We start from the raw sequence: 22,430 nt of genomic DNA, 5'->3' as shown, positions 1-22,430 counted from the left end.
TCTCCCACAAGGATAAATGTCCACCGTGTCAAGTCCCTTGAGAATTTTATATGATTCAGTAAGATCATCTCTCATTCTTTTTAACTCCAATAGGTACATGCCCAACCTGTCCAGATAATTACCCCAATCCCAGGTATCAGTCAAGTCAACACCCTCTGACTCTCTGGTGACATGATTATATCATAAGAACTTAAGAAATAGGAGCAGGAGTAGGCCATCTAGCCCTTCGAGCCTGCCCCGCCATTCAATAAGATCATGGCTGATCTGTCGTGGCTCAGTTCCACATTCCCGCCCTCTCCCCATAACCCTTAATCCCCTCTCTTATCAAAAACCCATCAACCCGCGTCTTAAAAATATTTAGCAAGGTAGCCTCCACCACTTCAACGGGCAGAGAATTCCAGAGATTCACCACCCTTTGAGTGAAGAAGTTCCTCCTCAACTCCGTTCTAAACCGCCCCCCCTTTATCTTGAGGCTGTGCCCCCTAGTCCTACTATCCTGAGCGGGAAGAGTCTCTCCACCTCTATCCTATCCATCCCATTCATCATCTTATACGTCTCAATGAGATCTCCCCTCATTCTTCTAAACTCTAGCGAGTACAAGCCTAGTTTATTCAGCCTCTCCTCATAGATCAACCCCCTCAACTCCGGCATCAGCCTAGTAAACCTCCTCTGCACTCCCTCCAAGGCCAAAATATCCTTGTGTAAGTACGGCGCCCAAAACTGTGCACAGTACTCCAGCTGCGGCCTCATCAATGCCCTATACAGCCGCAGCAAGACCTCCCTACTTTTATATTCAATCCCCCTCGCTATGAAGGCCAGCATAGAACATAGAACATAGAACATAACAGCGCAGAACAGGCCCTTCGGCCCACGATGTTGCGCCGACCAGTTACAAAAACAATGACCCACTAGCCTATACCAATCCCTTTTCGTCCATAAACCTATCCAGAGATCTCTTAAACGCCCCCAAACTAGACGCATTTACAACTGCAGCAGGCAGGGCATTCCAATCCCTCACCACCCGCTGGGTAAAGAACCTACCCCTGACATCCGTCCTGTAGCTACCCCCCCTTAATTTAAAGCCATGCCCCCTCGTGCTAGCTTTCTCCATCCGAGGAAAAAGGCTATCACTATCCACCCTATCTAAACCTCTAATTATCTTATATGTTTCAATAAGATCCCCTCTTAGCCGCCTTCTTTCCAACGAAAACAACCCTAGATCCCTCAGTCTCTCCTCATAGGACCTCCCCACCATACCAGGCAACATCCTAGTAAACCTCCTCTGCACCCTCTCCAACGCCTCCACATCCTTCTTGTAATGCGGGGACCAGAACTGCACACAGTACTCCAAGTGCGGCCGCACTAGAGTAGTGTACAGTTGCAACATTACACTGCGACTCCTAAATTCAATCCCCCTACCAATAAACGCCAAGACACCGTACGCCTTCTTGACAACCTTATCTACTTGATTCCCAACTTTCAGGGATCTATGTACACACACACCTAGATCCCTCTGTTCATCCACACTATTCAAAGTCCTCCCATTAGCCCTATACTCGACACATCTGTTGCTCCTACCAAAGTGAATTACCTCACACTTCTCCGCATTAAATTCCATCCGCCACCTCTCGGCCCAGCTCTGCAACCTATCTAAGTCTCCCTGCAGACTATGACACCCTTCCTCACAATCTACCACACCTCCAACTTTGGTGTCATCAGCAAATTTACTAATCCACCCAACTATACCCTCATCCAGATCATTAATAAAAATTACAAACAACAGTGGCCCCAAAACAGATCCCTGAGGCACACCACTCGTAACTGCACTCCATGATGAATATTTACCCTAGCATCCCATTCGCCTTCCTGACCACCTGCTGTACCTGCAAGCTGGGTTTTTGCGACTCATGCACAAGGACCCCGAGGTCCCTCTGCACCGTCGCCTGCTGCAGTTTTTCGCCACGTAAGTAATAACCCTTCCTACCATTATTCCTACCAAAGTGGACCACCTCGCACTTGCCAACATTAAATTCCATTTGCCATTTCCTGGCCCATTCGCCCAGCCTATCTAGATCCTTCTGCAGACTCTCCACACATCCTTTCTAAAGTAAGGAAATCAAAGCTGCGTACAGTATTCCAGGCATTAACTCACTAATATCTTGTACAACTGTGGCAAACATCCCTGCTTTTATATTCCATTCCCCTTGCAATAAATACCAATATTCCATTTGCCTTCTGAATCACTTGCCGTAACTGACCTTAACTCTGTGCTGCGATTGCTGTCTGTGGCAATAGCAAGGATGGCAAACACTCCATTACCTATATGGCACTACACAGCTCCAGCTGAACGGATACTGTCAGTAATCTTACACCCTAGCCAAGTTAGCAAGATAATTACACACTTAAGGATGCCAAATTACAAACAGCTATTTATGACAATTTCTTATTTTCTCTCTCCTTCGTCCTGAATAATTGCTTCTACTAACTGCTCTTTAATTCATTCAGACGTTAAGAAGTATCCAATTGTTACTAATAGACTGGAAGTTACAACACTGTGACACAATTACAAAGTTAATTGTGTGCTAGAATTCTCTACTGCTTGTGAGGGATTTGGGGGAGTCGGGGACAGGGGGTGCAATGGTGGTGGAGAAAGCCAAATGGACTTGTGCCTGCACATTATCCAATAAGTACTGATGGGAGTTTTGACAAACCTGAACACAAATGATGATATTCCAATTAGGTTATGAAATGATTCATGACGACGACATTCTATGGGCCTGTTATATATTCTCTAACAATTTTATCTATTAATCATCTGATACCTGCAGAAAACTTGGATAGAAAATATAACAGAGGATGCCTATACGTATCCACTCCGTCTTTTCTCTCAAAGAAAGAATGTATTCATTATTACATCACGTAACAGTAGCTACATCTGACATGAGGGATTTATTAGCAATGTTTTCTAGCCTTCAGTACAAATGAACCAAGACTGTTTATCCCAGCAACCCTATCCCTATCAATAAGTAATGTAGAATTTATACCGACATAGCACTCGCCAACTTATCCTTGAACAAAGTGAATGGCTATAGGAAAACTGAATAGGTAGTCACATTATCAATGGTCTATACAGGATTTATGCAACCTGTTTTGATCTATACCCAACAACTTTTGGGAATCATTCCAGTAGCTGAATAACACAAACATTATGGTTTTTGCATCAATTACTTCAAACAAAATCCTGTTTTATCTTTGCTAATGGGACAATCAACTTGCAGGTTTGTCCTGCACAATTGTGCTTCATCCAGCAATGACCATTAAATGTTCACATTCTTAGTTTTGTGAATGGAAAAAATGCCATTGAAATTACAATTTTACACTGATTTGATGTAACTTTAACAGTTTTTGGCCATTACTGAATCTTAACCCGGGTGGGTTAGAAATTGCCAAGTAGCTGAAGATCTGAGACTTAGATCATCCTTGGCCAATTAGCTGGCATGATGGCCTAAGAGGTTTGCCCTACAGACCAAAAGTAGTACAATTGGCCACTGCCATTTAGACATTTTATTAGTCTAAAAACAGTTTACAGTCTTTTCTCAGTCATCAATAAGTACAGGGCAGGCTAGGAAAGTTTCTTGCTTCATGCTTTGAGCTATTGGCACCCTATTGGCTCATTGTTCCTGTGGAGCTGAGTCGAGAGGCAGCGATTTTTGGGCGTGCGAGGAGGCAAAAATAAGGTATATTTTTCTGTTTATTCCGTTTAACTTTTTATTTTTAGTGTTAAGTCGCGAGTTTCGGCGGTTTTTTTTTTAAATTAGTTAGAAACCGGAAGTCGTCACTAGGACGCTTACCGGTAGTTGTAGTTTTTTTTTCTCGTGCCCCTAACACTATAAATTAGTGCAGAGAGGATTCCCGATTCTCTACACTGGTAGAGAATCCCACCCTTCCACCTCCTCTAACCTAATTATAAGTGTGAGGGAAGTTTTTTTTTTATATTTTTACTTTTCTGCTGGTAATTGATTCAGGGATGGCAGTTCAGGCTGTAAGCTGCATCTCCTGTGGGATGTATGTAGTGAGGGACTCCCACAGTGTTTCAGGTGATTTTACTTGTGGGAAGTGTGTTAGATTGCAGTTTCTGGAGGAGCGTGTAAAGGAGCTGGAAGGGGAATTAGAGGAGCTCCGTATAATTCGGGAAGTGGAGGCAGACATAGAAAGGAGTTATAAGGAGATAGTCACTCCTAGGAATAAGTCTTGGGTCACTGCCAGGAAGAGGGGCAAAAAGCAGTTGGGGGGACAATCCCCTGGGGCTGTTCCCCTCCAAAATAGGTTCTCGGTCCTGGAGGCTACAGTTGAGGAGAAATCAACTGGGGATAGCCAAAGGGAGCAGGTCTCTGGGGGTGAGCCTATTGGCAAGCCTCAGGTGGTTAGGGGTAAGAGAGTGGGCCTCGTGATTGGGGACTCCACAGTTATGGGGACGGATAGGAGAGTTGGAGGTAAGGGTAGGGACTCTGGGCTGGTGTGTTGCCTACCAGGGGCTGGGGTCCAGGATGTATCGGACAGAGTATTCAGGACTCTTAGGGGAGAGGGAGATCAACCCCAAGTTATAGTTCATGTGGGGACACATGACATAGGGAGATTAAGGGAAGGGGATATTAAGCAAAGATTTATGGAGTTGGGGTGGAAACTAAAGGCGAAGTCAGAAAGAGTAGTTATATCTGGACTCTTGCCTGTGCCACGGGATAGTTTAGAGAGGAATAGGGAGAGGGAAAGTTTGAACTCGTGGCTGAGGGGATGGTGCAGGAGGGAGGGGTTCAGGTACTTGAGCAATTGGGGCTCATTCTGGGGAAGGTGGGACCTCTATAAGAGGGATGGTCTACACCTGAACCAGAGGGGAATCAATATCCTGGGGGGTAAATTTGCAAAAGCGATGCAGGAAGGTTTAAACTGATTCGGAGGGGGGGAGGGATAGTGAGGAAAGGGGGTGAAAGTGAGGGGGGCATAGTTGGGGAATGCAAGGCACGGCATAGTGGGGGTGGGGCGGAGCAGGGTTTGAAATGCGTGTACTTTAATGCGAGGAGTATTCGCAATAAAGTGGATGAACTTGCAGCGTGGATCAGTACCTGGGACTTTGATGTTGTGGCCATTTCTGAGACATGGATAGAGCAGGGTCAGGAATGGATGTTGCAGGTTCCGGGGTACAAATGCTTTAGTCGGAGTAGAGAAGAAGGTAGAAGGGGGGGTGGGGTAGCATTGCTAGTCAAGGACTGTATCACAGTGTCGGAGAGAAAGTTTGATGAGGACTTGTCAGTTGAGGTAGTATGGGCGGAGATTAGAAATAGGAGAGGAGAGGTCACCCTGTTGGGAGTCTTTTATAGACCTCCTAAAAGTTCTAGAGAGGTTGAGGAAAGGATTGCGGAGACAATCCTGGTTAGGAGTGAAAGTAATAGGGTAATTGTTATGGGGGACTTTAACTTTACGAATATTGATTGGAGTTGCTATAGTTCTAGCTCGCTAGAGGGGTCAATTTTTGTACAAAGCGTGCAGGAAGGTTTTTTGTCTCAGTATGTAGACAGGCCAACTAGAGGTGAGGCTATATTGGATTTGGTGCTGGGAAATGAGCCAGACCAGGTGCTAGACTTGGAAGTTGGTGTGCATTTTGGTGATAGTGACCACAATTCGGTTACGTTCACCTTAGTGATGGGAAGAGATAGGCGTGAACCTCGGGTCAGCAATTTTAGCTGGGGTAAGGGCGATTATGAGGCTATCAGGAGTGAATTAGGAAGCATGGATTGGATTAGGGGATTACAGGGACTGGGAACATCTGAAATGTGGAATTTTTTCAAGGAGCAGCTACTGCGAGTCCTTGATAGGTATGTCCCTGTCAGGCATGGTGGATTTGGTAGATCTAGGGAACCGTGGTGCACTAAAAGAGTTGAGTCGATGGTTAAAAAGAAAAAGGAGGCTTATGTTCGGATGAGATTGGAGGGCTCAGATAGTGCACTAGAAAGCTTTAGATTGGCTAGGAGGGAGTTGAAGAGTGAGTTGAGAAGGGCTAAAAGAGGACATGAGAAGACTTTGGCTGATAGGATTAAGGAGAATCCTAAGGCGTTCTATAAGTATGTCAAGAACAGAAGGTTGGTCAGGGCAAGATTAGGGCCAGTTACAGACAGCAGGGGGAAGTTGTGTGTGGAACCGGAGGAGATTGGAGAAGTATTGAACCAATATTTCTCTTCGGTGTTCACGCAGGGGGACATGAATATAGCTGAGGAGGACATTGGGTTGCAGGGGTGTAAAATAGACAGTATTACGGTTGATAAAGAGGATGTGCTGGAAATTCTTGAGGGGCTGAAAATAGATAAGTCCCCTGGTCCGGATGGGATCTACCCTAGGATTCTCTGGGAGGCTAGAGAGGTGATTGCAGAGCCTCTGGCTCAGATCTTCAGGTCGTCATTGGTCTCTGGTGTAGTCCCGGAGGATTGGAGGATAGCGAATGTTGTCCCATTGTTTAAGAAGGGGAACAGAGACTTTGCCGGGAATTATAGACCGGTGAGTCTTACTTCTGTTGTGGGCAAGGTTTTAGAAAAAATTATTAGGGATAGGATTTATAGTTATTTGGAGTGTAATGAATTGATTAGAAATAGTCAGCATGGTTTTGTAGCAGGTAGGTCGTGCCTTACTAACCTTATTGAGTTTTTTGAGAAGGTGACCAAAGAGGTGGATGGGGGTAAGGCAGTTGACGTGGTATACATGGATTTTAGTAAGGCGTTCGATAAGGTTCACCATGGTAGGCTTCTGCAGAAAATGCAGATGTATGGGATTGTGGGTAATCTAGGAAGTTGGATCAGGAATTGGCTATCAGATAGGAGACAGAGGGTGGTGGTGGATGGTAAATATTCATCATGGAGTGCAGTTACGAGTGGTGTGCCTCAGGGATCTGTTTTGGGGCCACTGTTGTTTGTAATTTTTATTAATGATCTGGATGAGGGTATAGTTGGGTGGATTAGTAAATTTGCTGATGACACCAAAGTTGGAGGTGTGGTAGATTGTGAGGAAGGGTGTCATAGTCTGCAGGGAGACTTAGATAGGTTGCAGAGCTGGGCCGAGAGGTGGCGGATGGAATTTAATGCGGAGAAGTGTGAGGTAATTCACTTTGGTAGGAGCAACAGATGTGTCGAGTATAGGGCTAACGGGAGGACTTTGAATAGTGTGGATGAACAGAGGGATCTAGGTGTGTGTGTACATAGATCCCTGAAAGTTGGGAATCAAGTAGATAAGGTTGTCAAGAAGGCGTACGGTGTCTTGGCGTTTATTGGTAGGGGGATTGAATTTAGGAGTCGCAGTGTAATGTTGCAACTGTACACTACTCTAGTGCGGCCGCACTTGGAGTACTGTGTGCAGTTCTGGTCCCCGCATTACAAGAAGGATGTGGAGGCGTTGGAGAGGGTGCAGAGGAGGTTTACTAGGATGTTGCCTGGTATGGTGGGGAGGTCCTATGAGGAGAGACTGAGGGATCTAGGGTTGTTTTCGTTGGGAAGAAGGCGGCTAAGAGGGGATCTTATTGAAACATATAAGATGATTAGAGGTTTAGATAGGGTGGATAGTGATAGCCTTTTTCCTCGGATGGAGAAAGCTAGCACGAGGGGGCATGACTTTAAATTAAGGGGGGGTAGCTACAGGACGGATGTCAGGGGTAGGTTCTTTACCCAGCGGGTGGTGAGGGATTGGAATGCCCTGCCTGCTGCAGTTGTAGATGCGTCTAGTTTGGGGGCGTTTAAGAGATCTCTGGATAGGTTTATGGACGAAAAGGGATTGGTATAGGCTAGTGGGTCATTGTTTTTGTAACTGGTCGGCGCAACATCGTGGGCCGAAGGGCCTGTTCTGCGCTGTAATGTTCTATGTTCTATGTTCTACAGAAAATTCAAATTCAGGTAGCCTATTCCCTCTTCACAATCCATGCCATCCAATCTTCCCTTTTACCACATCTTGCCTCAAGCAACTGTTAATTCCAATATCAAGTACTTCCCATCTCCATCCAATCCCTGCCCACTGTAGGCATAATTCCCTCACAGTGTCTCACTTCCCCTCTCCCTGCTATCAGTTCTAAGTCTCGACTGAATTCTCTCACTAACCAATGTGGACTATGGTCTTGGTTCCTCAGATACCAGGTGGCCTCTAATCCAGAACAACCTAAAATCCATCTATTACTTTGTGAACTCACGTTGCCTTCGCTCTTACAACACCTGCCATCCAAAAAAGGACAAGGGCAGGACAAGAAGTGAGAGAGAACAGTAGAATTTAGTTTTACAATACAAGACGGTTAAGAGGACAAAAACGTAAGTGCTAGGGTGGAGGAAAGTGAACACCAGATAGACAAGGCTGGGCCTGTAAGAACAACAGAGAGAGGTAAATGTGAAGAGAAACAGCACACTGCAGTTTCATTTTAAATTCATGTTTTTATTTAACTCTGTACTCTCTCTTGCTGCCACAAGGCATCTCCTGGGCCTTCCTACTCTGATCATTTTAATTGAATAGGCCTCTTCTGCTTACTTCTAACTTGCTCCCTGCAGACCTTCCCTCCCTTCCCAATTTCCTGGTCCTGAATCTATTGCCCGCTCCAGCTCCTTAATTTCTTTTACTGCTTTTCGTGTCCTTGCTTTACTGAGAACTCGCCTGCCACCCTGACCCAACAACATTCTCTCCTGGGCCTGCTCTTTTCTGTGCCTGGGTATACTGCCTCTGATTAGCTTACAGGTTTGCAATTTTCCAGCACAAAGGAAACCCGCATTCCCATTTTTAAGGCTTTCCTGGCACCTTAAAAATAATAGTTATCAAATATATGAAGGGTGATAAGGGAGACAAACACTAATTTCTAAAAAAGCTTTAGGTCAACAGTGGAGTAGAGGGGGGTGGGGTAGAAACATTAGGTGAGAAGTGGGAAGTTACAAATGTCTTGAGAGATGAGGAAGGGGAGTCAGAACAGCTACAGGAGAAGGGAACAAAAGGAAACAGGTGTAAAGGAAAGAAAGGAAGAGAATGGCAGGGGATGTGGGTGGCAACAGTGGAAGAGTGACTGGTCAAAAACAGGAGGGAGAGGAAGGGATGCAGCCTGTCGTCTTTTGTGCCTCACTTTCAGAAACGTCACCCACAACCTCACACCCAAAAGGATAAAGGAAGCAGAAGAGAACAAAGAAGAAAGGGAGAGAGCAGCATCAATACAAAAAGAGATAGAGAGACATATGATGCCAAAAGCTGTCTGCTACCGAGCCTTCCCACTATTGGGCAAGGTACAGTAAGAGTCACGCATATTTGCAATTAGCTCATTACAACCAAAACAACTAAAACACGCACCATTTGATTTAAAATAATAAACTGCATGGATACTTAAAAATTTTGACCTCTTTTGTGATCCTCTTCAAAAAAAAAATCACTTTGCCATTGCCACTTTGTGAATAGTCTGACTATTCCAGTGCTGATCTTTATGCCCATGTTAATCACATCTGTTATTGCCTTGGGCAGGGTCTGACACTGCAATTTCAAACAAGTTTTCATCAAATGACCTCCCGTAAAAGACTCCTTTTCTGGCAGTCTCAAATTAGCTGTTTCAAACTGCTTTCTCCATGCCATACTTGATGACTTTCCTCCTACTTTTTCCAAACAATTTAGGGTTCCCCAGGGCTCAGTTTTCACTCCCACCATGTTCTGAGTTCACATTCTTGCTCATTGATCGCATTTCCACCTTCATTTTCTGATGACTTTACTCCACAACAAATAGCTTTCAGGGAACATACTGTTAATGTACACAATTTTCATTTGCCTCCTAATGCAGTGGCTGAATCAATACACCATAATCTCCCCCATGCCATGAAAGATACTAAAAATATAATTTCTTCAGATCTCTTGCAGTTGCAACCAACCGCTGCCACAATATACCTTAAGACTTTTTCAGTGGATCTCATCTGTTCTATTGTGCCTGACTTCAAACAGAACTGGCAGGTCTCCTGCATTGCTAAAGCTGCCCCAAAGATATTAAGAGTCTTTTGTGCCCAAACATTTTTCCTCCTCACCTCAATCATTTGGATTACATTTGGATTGTATTATGTTTTAGTTGTGTTGATTGTAATGAGCTGAATGCAAGTATGTGTGACTCTTATTGTATCATCTCCAATAGTGGGAAGGCTCAGTAGCAGACAGCTTTTGACATCATATGTCTCTCTATCTCTTTTTGTACTGATGCTTCTCTCTCCCTTTCTTCTTTGTTCTCTTCTGCTTCCTTTATCCTTTTGGGTGTGAGGTGGTGGGTGATATTCCTGGAAGCGAGGTGTCAAAGGGCCTGATTTTACCCACAAATGGGCACGAAATCGTGGTAACGTTGGGTGTGAGACCATTATTGCAATCTGCATCCGAGTCCGCGCAGATCGCCACTTTACCGAGACCCGCGAATGGTGAGGATCCATTCCACGCCCAAATCGGGCACAACGACGATTTAAATGCATTTGCAGGTATTTAAATTGAATTAATGAACTGCCCGCCCAACTCTGTCAGCATTTCCCCCTTTACCACTGCATTTATCAATCCGCTTTTACAGATGTGCTGAATAAAAGTCTGAGTCGGGTGTTCCAGCCTCTGAAGAGTGCATTCAGTGATTCCAATGGCTCTCTGACTCAGATCAGGGGTGGGAGAGGGGGCAGGTGGAGGCAGGTGGGAGAGGGGGCAGGTGGGAGTGGGGGCAGGTGGGAGAGAAGGTGGGGGTGGAGGCAGGTCAGATCACTGTCTGGTTTGGGTGCGAGGAGGAGGAGGGTCAGATGTATCTCTGGCAGGGGTGAAGGCTGATTGTTGCCTGGTGGTGGGGGGAGGGAGGGAGGAGGCAGGTCAGATGAACTTCTGGAGGGGAGGGGGAAAGTGAGGCCAGATCGTTGTCTTTGGGGGGGGGGGGGGGGGGGGGTGTGGGAAAGAGGAGGATCAGATGGATCTCTGGTGCGGGTACAGGGGGGTCCGCTGCCACTCTACAGGCAATTGGTGGAGGAAGGGAGCAGGGATGGCGACTGGTCTGAGTGGTTGGGGGGGTAGTGATGTGCGTGTGTCCCCCTTATCCACCCCGACTACCCACACACGTCACTGCCCCCCCTGCCCCAAGTCCCCTCCTCCCACCAATCACCTGCAGAGTGGCAGCAGACCCTCCTACAGCAAACCACCCCCCCCCACCCCGCACCACTACCACCGCCCTCAAAGAGATCTGTCTTACACCCTCGGTCCCGCTTTTAGCTCCCGGGCCGCTTTCTCCAGCTCAGGAGCGATCTGACACGGGCGTGCTTTCCCCAATTTTTTTCTAACTGTGCATGCGCAGTTCAGAGCCCCGATCGTTCTGGCAGCGCTAAGCCCTGCCCACAGCATGAATTGGACTGGAGATGGCTGAGAGCCTATGGGGGGGCACCTGAAAACGGATTTCTAAGTCGGATCTGTACAACACCCAGAATCAGCATTTAGAATGAAAATGGGAAAATCGGGTCCAAAAACTACAGGCCGCATCCCTTCCTCTCCCTCCTGTTTTTGACCAGTCACTTTTCCATTGTTGCCCCCCCCCCGCCACCACCACCCACCGCACCCCGCCCCCCCCGCCATTCCCTTACTTCCTTTCCTTTAAGCCTATTCCCCCTTGTTCCCTTCTCCTGTAGCTGTTCTCTTTGTGCTGACTTCCCTTCCTCATCTCTCAAGACATTTGCAACTTCTTGCTTCTCACCTAATGTTTCTACCCACTCCCCTCCACTCCACTGTTGCCCTAAAGCTTTTGTAGAAATCAGTGTATTACAGTCCACTAAGGCCTCTGCTTTCTCAGAAGGCTAAGGAAATTTGGCATGTCCACTATGACTCTCACCAACTTTTACAGATACAAACGTAGAAAGCATTCTTTCTGGTTGTATCACAGCTTGGGATGGCTCTTGCTCCGCCCAAGACAGCAAGGAATTACAAAGGTCATGAACGAAGCAAACCAGCCTCCCATCCACTGACTGTCTACACTTGCCGCTGCCTCGGTAAAGCAGCCAGCAAAATCAAGCACCCTGGACATATTCTCTTCCACCTTCTTCCGACAGGGAAAAGGTACAAAAAAGTCTTGAGGTCACATACCAATCGATTCAACAACAGTTTTTTCTCTGCTGTCATCAGATTTTTGAATGGACCTACCTCATATTAAGTTGATCTTCCGCTACACCCTATCTATGACTGTAATACTACATTCCATACCCTTGCCTTTACTTCTCTATGTCCAGCACATTTTGTCTGCAAGAAACAATACTTTTCACTGTATATCAATATATGTGGCAATAATAAATCAAATGATTTACAAGTGCAGACCCATCTAACAGAGGATGTGGAACTAATACCAGGAGCAGGGCGATCTCCCAGTTTCCTGGACAACACCCTCCTATCAAATTAACTAGTCATATATTTCATTTTCTGCCCATGGAAAATTGCTATGTGCAATTCAATGTCCTGTAAAAGATATCTTTCAGTGAATGAAGAAATTCATTGCAGTACTCAGATGACCTGAGAATGTGCTAAGGGACTATATAAATGTATATTATTTCTACATAATTCAGAATAAGAGAAAAAGCAAAGGCACATAAAGGACAGCAATAACACTCTCCTCCTCCCAGCTCCTCCCCAACCCCCAAAATTTGGCAAAGTGTCCACAAAGCTCATCGTAGAAACCGCAAGAAATTAACAGAGGCAATTAGTGATACTTTGGTTGACTTTTTTCTCCACTAATCCATTAATCATCCATTAAAATTACATTACCAATTCAGTCAGGAGCTTGCTTTCGATATTCTCCCAAATGCAGGAGCAGCAAGTGGCCATACTGCCCAAAATCTAACTACACAATAGCTGGAGCCAGGAGTGTAGCAATAACATTCACATTATCTGAACGGCACAATTGCTGTTGTTGCACTTGTGCTGCTCAATTTCCCTGAAGATGGAACCAAAACAATTCCTCGTGTGAAAAAGCCAAAGACTGATCATTATGCTTATTTCACAGTACGCAAACATACAGACTGTTATGATGAGACTAGAAACCTGTCTTTGCTTAATACAAATAATGTACTACGCTTCCCATATCAATGGATGCTTTGTTTGACTTAAAATAATGTCCTGCATTTCATAGTGATGCCCTGCATTTCAAACTCACTGCCTTTGCAAAGCCTGCGGAGCCTTATGTTTAAAACAGAGAGTAAGGGTTCAGTGTTTACTCAGAATGGCAGAGGTAGGAAGTGGTGTTTCATATGGATCAATGCTGGGAACACCATTACTCAGCATTTACACAAATGATTTGGACTGAGAAAGGGAGAACATCGAATTGTGCGGTATAGCCAGTACACAGGAAAAATTTTTAAAAAGCTATCTGTGGGATGTGAACATTGTTGGCTAGGCCAGCATATATTGCCCATCCCTAATTGCCCTTGAGAGCCAAAAAAAATACCATTTACAAGATGCACGACAGAAATTCACCAAGATTCTTACAGATGAGCAATAAATGCTTGTCAGCCAGCGATGCCCATATCCCACGAACAGATATAAATAAAGGGCAGCACTTTCCAAATCCACGACCACTACCATCTGGATGGACGAGGGCAGCAGCCACGTGGGAATACCAGCACACGGAAGTTCCCCTCTGAGCCAATCCCATTCTGCCATGGGAATAGACCACTGTTCCTTCACTGTCTTTGGGAATAAATCCTGGATCACCCTTCCTCGCGGTACTGTGGGTGTACTTACAGTATGTGGACTGCATTGGTTCAAGAAGGTAGCTCACAACCAACTTTTCAAGAAAATTAGGCAATAAATGTTGGCCTAAGCAGCAACATTGACCACCCTCAGATCCCAGGGTCTGATCTTTCTTTTCCCCTTCCACTCCCAGTCTTAGTCTAAAATCTCCCACCAGCTCCAGTATCAGGGTCTAAACTCCTTCCCCATTTCTTCTTTCAATCTCCAAACTCCCTCTCCGTTACCCATCCAATTCCTGGGCCCCGTTGAACTCGATGTGGATGCGACGATGTTACTAATCACGAATGATTAAGTGCTGCAGATTGCGAAATTGATGATAATAATGCCAGTTACTTTGGACTGAACTTTTGATTGGGAATAAGTACCAAAAGATACATACACACACAAAAAAAAACAATGACTGAAAAACACATTTTAGAAGTAGACAGGAAAATGTTTATAAACGTCAGCTATAGCAAAGTGTACTAGTTCAGAAAATATTCTATTGGCAATAGGTTTTATACGGTATTTTGGCTTTAATATAAGCTCTTCAAGTTAGACTACCAAAAGGCTAAATAAAGTAAAACTGCATAATTATCTGCAAGAAATTTAGGATGGAAATGAGGAGACATTTCTTCACCCAAAAAGTGGTGAATCTGTGGAAGTCATTACTATAGGGAGTAGTTGGTGCCAAAACGTTGAATGTATTCAAGAGGCAGCTAAATGTAGCACTTGGGGGCGAATGGGATCAAATGTTATGGGGAAAAAACAGGAGGAGGCTATTGAGTTGGGCAATCAACCATGATTATGATGAATGTTGGAGCAGGCTCGAAGGGCCAAATGGCCTTCTCCTGCTCCTACCTTCTACATTTCTGTGTATCAACTCACCTTCAGGTGCCTTTGCATCACACATCTTTGTCACCCAAGTTGCATTTGGATTCTCTTGCCTCAAGTCAAAGGAAGTGTGGTTGACCTGGAAAAATATACACATACAAAAATACAAATGCTATTAATGAGTTTGTATAAAGCTTACCTGCCTTACACTCTCACAAACGTAATTTCTGTAATTCTCCAACCTGCTTAATTAGGTCAAGACCCTCAGGCAGTAGATTTTCTTTTTCATCAAGTCTTATGTAAACTATTCCTCCTATTTTACGAAACCTTGTTCCAATAGGAATGGTCTGTGGCTCAATTCCTCAGAACTATTTTTCATGGACAGATGATATTATTAATATGCCAGTTTAAGAGTTCACTTAAATAGCTTACGCAACATGTCAAGTCAACTGAGCTCTGTGCTCAAAACAAGGATTTCAGACAATAGAAAAACTTTTTCCCATTACATCCCATTTTAAAAATGGTAGAAATAGAAACATCAATAATCAGCCGTGACAACTTAAGGATGAAAAAGCAAACCAAATAGCAACAGCATCTCTGTAATGGCTGAAGCTTTCCCACTTACTAGCTTCAACAAAAAGAATGAATGTAAATCTGCAACTGTCTTTTGTCTTACTCTAATCAGTTTACAGTACATTTAAAATATGAGCCAGTTCAATAATTTGTACTTTGAAAGATTCTGATCCATTTTACAATAATTATTTCTGATCAACTCAGTTACATCTTCATCTCACCTCACAGTGAGGTACATCCAAAAATGTACTGAAGTCTCACTGTCCCTGTATAGAAGCGATTTAGAAAACTCTCAACTTCGAACCGAATGAATAATTTTAGGCCTTTGATCCGCTGAAGAGAATCAACTTGGGGATGAACGAATGTCAATATGTTCAAACACTTGGGTACCACATTAAACACATAAGGTTTCTAACTCCTATCTTTGGAAAAACAATATTTTTCACCGTACAAACACCCAACTTTCATTTTTGTTTTTAAATGTACGTAATTGGACTATTTTACATTTAGATAGGTCAGATTGGCTATTTTCATAATAATGGTTAATTTTTCTAAAGATCAAGGAATCCACAGACATTTGTAACACAGAAAATGGTCATTCAACCCCATGGAGTGTACCATAAAGTTCCAGGACATTGTATTCAGGTGGGAGTACCCCAAGGTGGCACTGGGAACACTCCTCCACCCTAACCCCAGAGGTTCACAAGTAAGGGTGTACAAAGTAATTGCCCAAAAGTGCAATCAACCCTTGAGCAATTGTCCTGCACTGGAAGCCACCCTAAAATGCAATTTAAATGACAAACTTTGGATGTTATCCAGAAAAAAGCAGAAGAATTAAAACCACTTCTAACTTCTGAGTAACGTGACATGGTGGCACAGTGGTTAGCACTGCTGCCTCACAGCGCCAGGGATCCACATTCAATTCCAGCCTTGTGTCACTGTCTGTGTGGAGTTTGTGCATTCTTCCTGTGGCTGCATGGGTTTCTTCTAGGTGCTCCGGTTTCCTCCTGTCCAAAGATGTGCAAGTTAGGTTAACAGGCCATGCTCAGTTGCCCCATAGTATCAGGGAGGTTAGCAGGATAAATACATGGGATAATGGGAATGGGTCCTGGATGGTATTGTTGTCGGTGCAGACTCAATGGGCAAAATGGCCGCCTTATGCACTGCAGGGATTTTATGAGCCTCCCACTCTCTAAGGTTCTACCCACAAGCACAACCAATAACCCTTCCATGTGATGGGGACACTCCCCACCCCCGCCAGGCCTGAATCTCACAATTCCTCCCAAACCTGGCCCAAACCCACCCTTACCTCCATCCCATCTCACACAAGGGCCTCCTCCCCCAACCAAATACCAGAGTCAGAAGGCCAAGCAGAATAGGACACCAAAATTTTAAGACAAGAACTTTTGAGTGGAAGAGCAATCCAACTCAATAGCCACTCCATCAGAAGTTACAGCCCAGTGTTCATACCAGCACTTGGCAAGAGAAAATACAAACCAATTCTACTGTTCAATTGATTTGTGGCTCTACATAATTCCTCTGTTGCAAGTGGGTGTCGGAAGCTTCAGATTCAAAACTGCATCAGCAAAGTAATGAACGCACATGTCTAAGCAGTCATAACAAATGTTTGCAACAGAATGCAAAAATAAAACTTCAGATCAGTTAAAAGGGAAGTGGAGATTAATTAAAACCAAAGCATGTTTTTGTAGCTGGAACCAATTAAAATTCAGCTTTATTAAAAAAGTTGCACTAATATATTTTTTAAAAGCCCTGTAATGCACTTAATCTTTTTTACAAGTAGAATGATCTATACTAGTGACCTTGAGGCTTGCCAATGTTCATTTATCACTAACTCACAAGATTTAATGATGTGATAACGTTGACAGAAGATGCACTTCTTAGCTTCTGTGGCAGATTGCTTTATTTAAGAGTGATGCTGTACCTCAATAAAACCTTGCAAACATTGCTCCTGGTTGACACTATCACTCGTTTACCAGGCTGTGATGAAAATTAGGATTTAATTATATCTAGGCAGTAAGGGAAATTTCAGCTGGCAGTCAATGATTTGATTAATAACTGCCCTGATAAAATAATTAAGACAACATGCAAGATCATTTAAAACTGGTCGAAACAATGGCAGATCCAACCAATTTGTCCCTGTCTATTAAAAATGAGGCTTGCATATGGAGAAAAAAAAATCCAGAAGAATGACAAGACTTCTAAAGATATTAGTGACACTCTAGCATAATAATGGCATCATATCTTATTCAATTTATCACCAAATACATGAAAAAATTTTAAAAAAATCAAATAAAGAAAATTGGTAGAAACAAGTATTTCAAAAGAAGGCCATAAAGTAGAAGACATTTTCTCAAAGAAAGCAGCCTTCAATTAAGCTGCAACTTATGTTTAATTTTGAAGAGGGAAGATTGGATTGAGTTCACACTAAATGACAAATTTTGTACATTAGGCAACTTAATTAAATTCAATTAATTCTTCTCATTTATAAAAATATTAAAATCTTAATGAATCACTTAGCCATTTATTAGCATACTCAAAAATTCATAATTTTCATGCAATTAGAAAAGTTAATATTTCCTAGCAATTTTCTTGTATTAACAGTACATTTGATACTTTCTCTGTGTAATATAATTAGTTCCACTGCTTAGTGTACAAATTCAGATTCCAAGAGTAGCCTGTCATGAGGCAGGATACAAGTAGTTCACGTTCACAATTTGGATTTAAAACAAAATCTTTTCCCTTGACTTAAGCTATCTCTAATGAATATAAAACAGGCTTTCTGGTAGAATAGATTGTTTCTGATAGAAATGTATAAAACTCTAACAAAGCTAGACAGACTAGATGCAGGGAATCTTCAGAAAATGGTACAGAAAAAATTTACCAGGATGTTGCCTGTTATGGAGGACATTAGCTACGAGGAGAGGTTGGAGAAACTTGGTTTGTTCTCACTGGAACGACGGAGGTTGAGGGGCAACCTGATAGAAGTCTGCAAGATTATGAGGGGCATGGACAGAATGGACAGTCTGAAGACCCCCCCCCCCACCCCGAGTGGAAGAATCAATTACTGGGGGGCACAGGTTTAAGTGCAAGGGGAAAGGTTTAAAGATGTACGAAGCAAGTTTTTTTTTAAAAAGTGTGTTTTGGGTGCCTGAATTCGCTGCCGAGGGAGGTAGTGGAAGCAGATACTACAGTGAGTTTTAAGGGCGTCTGGACAAATACATGAGTAGGATGGGAATAGAGGGATACAGTCTCTGGGAGGGTAGGGGGTTTTAGTTCATTCAGGCAGCATGGTCAGTGCAGGCTTGGAAGGCCAAAGGGCCTGTTCCTGTGCTGTAATTTTCTTTGTTCTTTGGTGGATGTTTTTGCCAAGTTGGGGAACATGGTCTCAGGGTACAGGTCATATGATAGGAGGTAAAATTTCTTTACTCAGAGGGTAATGAACTTGTAGAATTCTCTACCACGGAAGGCTGTGGGTCCAAGTCACTGAATGCATTCAGGAAAGAGATAGATAATTAATTTAGATTTTAATGGCACCAAGGGATATGGGGAGAAAGTGGCAATATGGCATTGAGACCAAAGATGTACAGGTTAGATGAACTGGCCATGGTAAATTGCCCCTTAGTGTCAGGAGATTAGCTAGGGTAAGTGAGTGAGGTTATGGTGCAAAGTCCTGGGTGGATTGTTGTCAGTGCAGGCTCAAAAGGGCTGCATGGCTTCCTTCTTCACTATAGGGATTCTATTATGATTCTATGATGAGATTGAGGGTCAGCCATGATCATATTGAATGGTGGAGCAGGCTCGAAGGACTGAATGGCCTACTTCTGCTCCTAATTTGTATGATAGCACTTGAATTCTAGTGTACAAGTCCTTTAAAACTACAGTTTTAACCACAGAATTTCAAATAACAGGTCACTGCCATTGATTCATTAGGTATTACAGTATTAAATTAAGAGAAAGGACAAATTGGTATCTACCCCGAGTGAACATCAGCCACAAGAGCAATGCCAAAGACACAAGTAAATAATTTAACTTGAATGGTCAGCGCTAGATTAATCAAGCCAAAATTAAATGACACTTAAGCTTGGCTTCAGATTAGAAGGAATTTCTCCCCTTTGTTCCCTCCCTCTTTCCCTCTACATAAATAAGAATCAGGCCATGGAAATGCACAGAATCCCTACTGTGCATAATGAGATTCATCCGGCCCATTGAGTCTGCACCAACTCCCTGAAAGAGCATCACATCTGGGCCCTCCTCTCACCCTGTAATCCCACACATATATCATGGCCAATCCACCTAATCTGCACATTTTTGGAGTGAGAAAGGAAACTGGAGCACCTGAAAGAAACTCACGCAGACATGATGAGAATATGCAAACCCCACACAGACCGCAACCCAAGGCTGGAATTGACCCTGCATCCCTCGCACGGGGAGGCAACAGTGCTAACCACTGTACTGTGTCACAATGCTGCCAAACAAGACATTTTCAGAAAAAAAGCAGTTAATATTTTAATAACACTTTTGAGAATAATTTGATGTTTATCTGGATGGGAAAAGGGTTGAAGGTGACAAGAAAATAACAGGTAATCAACTGCTGTGGGGAATTGGTTGATTGTCAAGATGGACAGATCTGTGAATGTCATGCTGAGATATGTAACATTTATACACAGGGTGCTAGGTAAGAATATTCTGGACTTCAATACAAATTTCATTTTATTTCCCTTAAAGGTGTGGTGCACTGCCTTTGTAGAATCATAGAATCCCTACAATGCAGAAAGAGGTCATTTGGGCCATCAAGACTGCACCAATCACAATCCCACCCAGGCCCTTTTCGTGTAATCCTACGTATTCACCTGGCTAATCCCCCTGACACTGGGGGAAATTTAGCATGGCCAATCAACCTAACCTGCATAATCTTTGGAGTGTGGGAAGAAACCAGAGCACCCAGAGGAAACCCACACAGACACAGGGAGAATGTGCATATTGCACGCAGACAGTGGCCCAAGGCTGGAATTGAACCAGGGTGCCATGTGCTGTGAGGCAGCAGTGTTTGCCACTGTGCCACTCTTGTGAACCGTTGCAGTCCAAATGATGTAAGTGCACCCACAGTTTGCCACCCTTGCCCTTCTAGGTTGTGGAGGTCACAGGTTTGGAAGTTGTTGTCAAAAGAGACCCCTGCAAGTGTTTGTTCTTATATATGTAAACCGTGAAAGCTAGTGCTGCATTGGACATGCAGTTTGGAAAAATTAGTTCTCTTATCCATCAGTCACTGTGTACTTTTTGCGTGCATTCAAATTATTTCTTGTTTTTGCCCACCCTCTATCTGGGGCCCAATGGTCTGCATTGTCAGAATTCATCAGTACAGCTAGTATCATAGAAGAATCAGCCAGTCACTCTCACATGCATATTCCCCAACAGAGACCTTTTGCAATCTAATCCAGCATAGACCACATAATTGTGATCAAAATGACTGAAGAAATTTTGGCTGCAAATTAGATTGAGGATCAGTGAAGGGAGATTTGGAAGATCAACTTTACTAAACAGTTTCAGCACTCAGTGTTTTACTCGCATACATGTCCAATTTAGTTCAATGCTACATTTTTTCATAGAACAGCATGTCCACTGATGCAAAAGTCCATTTACTATTTGAAAATTGCCCCGATTTAAGAGACAGCAAAGTAAATGTATATCCATTACAGATGTTCTTGCAGGTGTAGTCATCAGACTGAGCACTGCAATATGCAGGGGATTGGGAGAAAATCCTTCTTTGACTGGAGTCATACCAAGCACAAAGGAAGATGATTGTGGTTGTTGGGTGGCACAGTGGTTAGCACTGCTGCCTCATAGTGCCAGGGGCCCCAGATTTCATTCCGAACTGTGCAAAGTTTGCACGTTCTCCCTGTGTGTGTGTAGGTTTCCTCTGGGTGTTCTGGTTTCCTCCCACACTCCAAACGATGTGCAGATCAGCGGATGGATTGGCCCTGGTAAATTCACAGGGTAACAAGGATAGGGCCCAGGGAGAGTGCTCATTTGGAGGGTCGATGCAGACTCCATGGAGTGAATGGCTTCCTTCTGCATTGTAAGGATTCTATGATTAATCAGCTCAGCCCCGGGACATTGTTGCAGGATTCCGAGACGTAACTATCTTCAGCTGCTTCATAAATGAGCTGCCCTCCATCTTAAGATTAGAAGTAGGGTTGTTCTTTGGTGACTGGAGAGTGTTCAGTCTCAATTCCTGAGATAATGAAGGAGTATGTTTCTGCATGAAACAAGATCTGGAAAACACTCAGGCTAGGATTAAGTGGTAAGTAACATTTGTGCCACTGAAGTGCTAGGTATTGACTACCTCCAAAAGGACGGACATTCATGGGCACTACCAACACTCAATCCTATACCATCAACATCTCATTACCATTGACCAGAGGCAGAATGGGATCAGTTATGTAAATACGTTGGCTACAAGAGCCGGTCAGGGAATTAGAATTTTAAGATGAGTAACTTGGCCCTGACTCTCCAAAATCTATCCACTTTCTACAAGGCACAAGTCAGGAGTATGATGCAGTACCTGCTTGGATGAGTACAGCTCCATTCAGGACAAAACAGCCCGCTTGATTGTTATTCCATTCACACCTTAAACATTCACGCCCTGCACATGAGCTATCCTCAAGATGTATGCAGCAGCTTGCTGGGACTTCTTTGACAATCCCTTCCAAACCTGCTGCAACCTCTCTGCTTTCTAGGAGGACAAGTACAGCTAATGGATGGGAACACCATCATCTGCATGTTTACCTCCAAGTCACTGGCCATCCTGACTAGGAAACAAACTACCATTTCTTCATTATCACTTGGTCAAAAGCCTGGGACTCTTTTCCTGACAACACTGTGGGTGTATCACAGTACATGGAGTGCTGTGGTTTAAGGCAGCAACTTCAGACCTCAAGAATCGCCAACAAGTGGTGTTGCCAGCGATGTTCATATACCATGAAATAATAAAATATTACTATCGAACAAGGCAAACATTTAACAAAAAAGATCTGAAGAGTTTTGCCTTTGGAAAGGTCTCTGCCTAGGATACTGCTGGCTGATGCAGTTTTCTACTTCAGCATTTCCATTCATGAAACTCTTACTAAAACAAAAATGAATAGGTGTATTTAAAGCAGAGCTAACAAAATTAAGCCAATTTTTCCTCCCATCATAGTTAAGACACATTATGATCCACTTTCCTATCGAGCAGCCTGACCTAGAAT

At 43.7% G+C, this 22,430-nt stretch overlaps 1 protein-coding gene across 1 annotated transcript in view; it reads right to left on the bottom strand.

The window, feature by feature from the left end:
* The window catches only part of lmbrd1 (LMBR1 domain containing 1), a 221,685-nt gene that overhangs the window by 19,368 nt on the left and 179,887 nt on the right, over positions 1-22,430 (bottom strand). Inside the window, exon 14 of the mRNA XM_080191977.1 lies at positions 14,647-14,731. Within this exon, the coding sequence (XP_080048103.1) occupies positions 14,647-14,731 (85 nt within the window). The remainder of the gene's footprint in view (positions 1-14,646; positions 14,732-22,430) is intronic.

Source organism: Carcharhinus amblyrhynchos, chromosome 7 (genome assembly GCF_965287045.1).
Source record: "Carcharhinus amblyrhynchos chromosome 7, sCarAmb.v2.hapA, whole genome shotgun sequence".
NCBI classification, from domain to species: domain Eukaryota; kingdom Metazoa; phylum Chordata; class Chondrichthyes; order Carcharhiniformes; family Carcharhinidae; genus Carcharhinus; species Carcharhinus amblyrhynchos.
This window is presented reverse-complemented; position numbering and strand designations above follow the sequence as displayed.